The sequence below is a fragment of the Mesitornis unicolor genome, unplaced genomic scaffold, assembly GCF_000695765.1.
Source record: "Mesitornis unicolor isolate BGI_N332 unplaced genomic scaffold, ASM69576v1 scaffold13164, whole genome shotgun sequence".
Taxonomy (NCBI): Eukaryota; Metazoa; Chordata; class Aves; order Mesitornithiformes; family Mesitornithidae; genus Mesitornis; species Mesitornis unicolor.
The window spans coordinates 1-5,334 of record NW_010182104.1 but is presented as its reverse complement, the minus strand read 5'-3'; the positions used below and the strand labels follow the sequence as shown (position 1 = coordinate 5,334).

Sequence of the window (5,334 nt, the reverse complement as noted above, 5' to 3'; positions counted from 1 at the left end):
GTTGGAGTGGGGGGGCTGGGAGGTCCCTTCCAACCCAAATTATTTGTGATTCTCTAATCCCTGAAGCAGGACAGAAGGGTTTCACCTCACACAGGCAAGTAAAGGAGCAGCGACTGCAGGGATTTGTAGGACCTGGTGACCATCACAGATGTGGGCACAGCAGGGAGGGCGCATTCCTCACATTGGGTCAGTGTGTGAAGAGTGGGGGACACAACACCTGCATGTGACCTCCTCCTCCTCTTCCAGAGAGAGCTCTCCCAACCTCAAAGCCCTGTTTGACTTCGTCCGCACGTCCCTGACTCCCACTGATGGCGACTCCTGGAAGGCCCCAGTGCTGCTGGTGGACGACCTCGGTGTCCTGCTCAGCCTGGGTGCCGCACCGGTGGCCGTGCTGGACTTCATCCACTACTGCAGGGTTGCGGTGTGCTACCAGCTGAAGGTAACAGCTCCCTTTGCTATGCGTTCAAAACTGCCTCTGGAGCAAAGCTTGGCTCGATTTCCTTTTTCTGTCACTGCACTGTGGGGTTTTGGTGGAATTCGGCTGTTGAGGAAATTCAGATCATTGCTCTTGGAGAGATGTGTCAGACACTGGAGCTATGTTAGCCCCTTTGCAACTGGTTTCCTGAGAAATCCTGACCAGAAAAGGGCTCTCTCTGTCCCTAATGTGTTGAGCAGAGCTCCAAAGTGTAAAATACTGCTTTTTAGAGCTGCCGGTTCTCCCGAGATCTCAACTCACACCCGCGTCACAGCGAAAAATGGTTCCAGTCACATCCATCCTTTGCTATTTAGCTGCAGCGTCCCTCACCCCGGCCACTTCTCTCTCTGCTTGAGTGAGAAATAAAGTAGACGGTGTCGGGTTTTTGTCATCCTGCACTTCATGTGGTGCCAGGGTGTTTGTGCTGTGAATGCTGACAGGGGATGTTCTGCTCGCTGGGAATATTTACCTCCAAAACAGCTAAAAAAGAAGATAAATCACACTAACACGGTTCTATTTCTGTCTGAGACGTTCTGAGGCTTTAAAGTACATTTTAATCGATTGGGAGTTTTGTGTGGTTTGAAGTCCTTGCTGACCTGCATGAGCTGAGGCAGAGACTCTTGGGATGTATTTTTATAGAGTGGGGTGTTGAGTTTGGGAGCTGTTTGCTCCTTGTGGGAGCTGCAGAGGTTCGAGCATCGCAGCTCTGGCTGCAGCCGTTCGGCCACATCATTATTTAACTGCTCTGAATTCATTTGGAGCTGCCGTTTGCGTGGCCTGACAGGCTGGTTTCACTGGGCAGCTGTCTCGAAACAAAGGCTTGGTGTATTTTTAGGCTGCGCGTTACGTTTATGTGTGTGTGTTTCTATAGACAAAATATACACAGGAAGCCGTTTCAGAGCTTTATATGTGTTTATCTTCCCAGTGGACGTTAGCTCAGGACCAGCTGCCGTGCTGGGGATGTGTAAGTAGCTGAGTTAGCAGGGAATTGGTGTGTGTGTCACCCATACGAGGAGCAGAAAAACCTCTTAACACCAAAGTAGCATTAAGAAGCAGGCGTTTTTTATTCGACATCAGGTGCAAGGGGCATCATTTATTCCATCCAAGCTCGCACCCGATGTTCCTGTCTCCCCTTCCTTACCCTGAGTGAATTAGGGACTCACCTTGTGCCCAATGCTCTCATTCCAGGGCAACGTCGTGGTGCTGGTTCACAGCAACGAGGATTCAGAAGATGAGGAAAACGAACTGATTGTGAACTCCCTGTGTCATCACAGCAACCTGATCCTGTGGGTAGAGGGGCTGGCAACCGGCTTCTGCAAGGATGTTCACGGCCAGGTAACGCACGGAGAGGTGACACAGGTTAATGTCACACACTTTAATGTCACATAGCACTGCCTGCAGGGCCAGGGGTAGATGACACACGCTCCTCTGCCCTGTGGGAGGTGGCCCAGGACCAGCCTGGCCTGCAGCATGGGTAAGGAGTAGCGAGCAGGTCACTGGGATCTGCTGGAGCACCCAGCTGTGACTCTGCCTCTGCAGGGATGCTTGGGGACCTCCTGCAGCCTGGGGACTCCCCCGTCTCCCTGGAAGCTGGAAGGGGTTTATAGGGCAGCTGCAGTGCAGGCTGTGCCCTGTCCCAGGGTGATGGCAGGGGGATATTTAGTTAAAATCATGGTTTGGGTGGAAAAGGACCTTAAAGATCACCCCCCGCCATGGGCAGGGACACCTCCACCAGCCCAGGCTGCTCCAAGCCCCGGCCAACCTGGCCTTGGCCACTGCCAGGGAGGGGGCACCCACAGCTTCTCTGGACAACCTGGGTCAGGGCCTCACCACCCTCACACTCAACAATTTCTGCCCAATATCTCATCTAAATCTCCCCTCTTTCAGTTTCAAACCATCACTCCTTGTCCTATCACTACAAGTTCCTGGGAAGCTTCCCAAAACTGTCCCAGCCTGGGATCTCTTCTGGGCTGGGAGGGCAGCTGGGTCACAGAGACTTGGTTACTGCGTGGTCCCTCGTCAGGGGCTGCCACCAAAGGGACTGGTTATGGCCGTGTGATGGTTTTTTATCAGTGATTCCCCTCCCTGCAGCCCAGCAAGGGGCTGGGGGGGGTGAGGATGCTGCGAGTGGAGCAGCCAAAGGGACGATAATCCTCTTCCTTTGCAGATTACAATAATTAAGAGATTATCCCTGGAGCTGACAGGGGAGCAGGATCACATCCAAATCTACCAGTACAAGATCCAGGACAAGAACGTCACCTTTTTTGCTAGAGGGCTGTCAGCTGCCGTCCTGTGACGCTGCGACACCGAGACCGGGGACGCCGGTACGTGCCACCAAACCAGCCCAGCCGCTTCACCGGCGCAGCAAACCGACCCGCAGGGAAGCTTAAAACGCGCGTTGAGCTGCATCCCAACGAGGGGATCAGCCTGCCCAGAGCTCCCCACATCCCGTTGTCCTCCCACCCCGTTCCCAACGTGCGCAGGCCAAGAGGAAGAGCGAAAACTTGCAGGAACAGCCCTCGGAGCGTGTCGATACAGGCAGGGGGTGCCCGGCGGGCTGGGTGTGTGCCGTACCTTTTCCAGTGCGTTCTGGCGTGGCAGTGCCAGGCCGGGCTGTGTGGAGGGATCACCCCACCCTCCCGCTGGCGTTTGAGGAGGTGACGCAGCGCGGGCGGAGACAGGGATGGTTTGGGAGCGTGTTGCAATTCGTGCCTTTCTCCCAGCGCCGGCATGGGAGGAATTTGCTCGACTCCCAGCGTCCACACGATTAAAAAATCTATAGCTGCGTGTGTAGCTCCTCACCTTGCTGCTGTAACACCTAAACGCTGCCTTGCTTTATTGAATTCTTGCTTTGTTTTGTTATTTTTCTCTCTTCTCATGTGAAACCTCCTTGTCCCTGGGTGTATTTAGGGTGTGATTTCCCAAGCTTGCCCTTGGTTTTGGGTGACAGATGCTTGCACAGGACCCTCTGTCCCAGCCACTGCCTCCCAGTCCCAAATCATCACTAACACTGATGTAACCTGCCTGTGTTGAAGCATCATCATCATCATCATCATCACTATTATTACTGTTATTATTGAAAGCTTTCCAGTACCTGAAGGGACTCCAGGAAAGCTGGAGAGAGATTTTTGACAAGGGATGGAGTGATGGGACCAGGGGTGATGGCTTTAAACTGGAAACTTTTATCACCAGCCTGATTCTATGATTATTGGGGGCTAATAATCACTAATTTTAATTAGAGAAGGGTACAGTCGTTAAGTAACTGTGGATCTTTGTATGGGAACCTCTTGCCACAGGCTACTTGGGCAGAGGGAGAGAAATGGGCTTCTCCTGAGCCTGGGTTTTGGGTCTCCCTTTCTCTCCATGGACACAGAGGGAGTCCCAGGAGCAGAACTCAGACCTGGAGGTCTCCTGGTAGATGCTGCAGCTGGAGCAGGAGATAAATACACCCCCACCTGCTTCTGGGAGCCGAGAGCGACCTGCAGGCTGCTTAAAATACACCTGTAATGTGCATATAACGATGGGTAATTGCAGTAATAGCTCTGTGATGAGCTTCCTCTTGGCGAGATCCCAGCATCTCCCTGCTCCAAGGCTCTGCCTCCCTCCTCCAAACCCGGCAGGGTGACCGTGTGACATCGCTGGTGGCTTTTGCCCTGTTCTTGCTGCGCTCGACCGCTGTCTGGACCCAAGAAGAAACCAGAGACTGCCCTGGGCTTGGAGTCAGCGCATCTCCAGGTGTGTGGGGCGCAGCACCCCGACCCCCGTGTCCCCAAGCAGGGAGACATTTCCCCAGGACCCAAGGCCTCTCCGAATCGACCACGCTCTGCTCCCAGTGTGCACCAGTGAGGGCTGGGACAGGCAGCATCTGGGAGATGCCTCCTGGAGAAAGGGAGGTGAAACCTGTGGTGGCTTCTGGTTCACGACGACGACCAAACCGAGCATTTCTTCCATCCAGAGGTGACATTTGCAACCAGGACGTGAACACCGGAGGCTGATCCAGCTGCTCTGCTGAGCCAAGGCCACCCAGCAACGGCCACAACCGAACTGAGACCTTGCTGCGGCGCTGACGCTGCAGAGATAGGGAGGGATGTGATTGATGGCAGAACGGGGCGGCCTTGTGCAGGGTCAGCCAACATCTGCGTGCCAGGGCCAACCGCTACGCACGGCTCTTTGTGTGCGAGCCAGGGCTTGTGCAATGCTGCACCTCGACTGATAACGCAGGTGGGACATGGCCCCAGGGCTCTGGGCTGCGTTCCCTCGGCCTTGGCTGGGCAGCAACCGCGTAAAGGCCCCACCAAGGGCTGGTGGGACAGGGGTGAAGGTTGTCCAGGGTTTCAGGTGTGATGTCCCTTGTCCTGTTGCTGGGCACAACTGAGGAGTCTGCTCCCATCCTCCTGACCCCCACCCTTGAGGTATTTCTAAGCATTAATGAGAACCCCCCTCAGTCTCCTCCAGCTGAACAGCCCCAGCTCTCTCAGCCTTTCCTCCTATGGGAGATGCTCCAGTCCCCATCATCTCAGTGGCTCCACACTGAGCTCTCTCCAGTCGCTCCTTGTCCTTGAACTGGGGAGCCCAGAACTGGACCCAGTTTTCCAGCTGTGGGCTCCCCAGGGCAGAGCAGAGGAGGAGGAGAACTCCCCTGGGGCAACTGCCCACCCTCTTCTTAATGCCCCCAGGATGGCGTTGGCTTTATTTGCCAATAAAATTAAAAAAATAGCTAATGTTAACAACTTGGATGCCACAGGGTAAACCCTGATCCTGCAGCCATCCCACCCCATACCAGAGTTGCACAGGCAGGAGTAGCATGGACATTCCTGGGGTAAAGAAGAGATCCCTCAGCCCCTGGGTACCACCTGCCC

General features: G+C 54.6%; 1 protein-coding gene across 1 annotated transcript; it reads left to right on the top strand.

Moving 5' to 3' along the window:
• Positions 1-246: 246 nt before the first annotated feature.
• On the top strand, positions 247-2,771 carry ELP6 (elongator acetyltransferase complex subunit 6; the record flags this gene model as incomplete). The annotated part of the gene is made up of 3 exons (XM_010183669.1): positions 247-439; positions 1,664-1,810; positions 2,643-2,771. Coding segments are annotated over 3 exons (469 nt in total), but the record flags the coding sequence as incomplete, so codon positions are not given.
• Between the last annotated feature and the right edge of the window lie 2,563 nt (positions 2,772-5,334).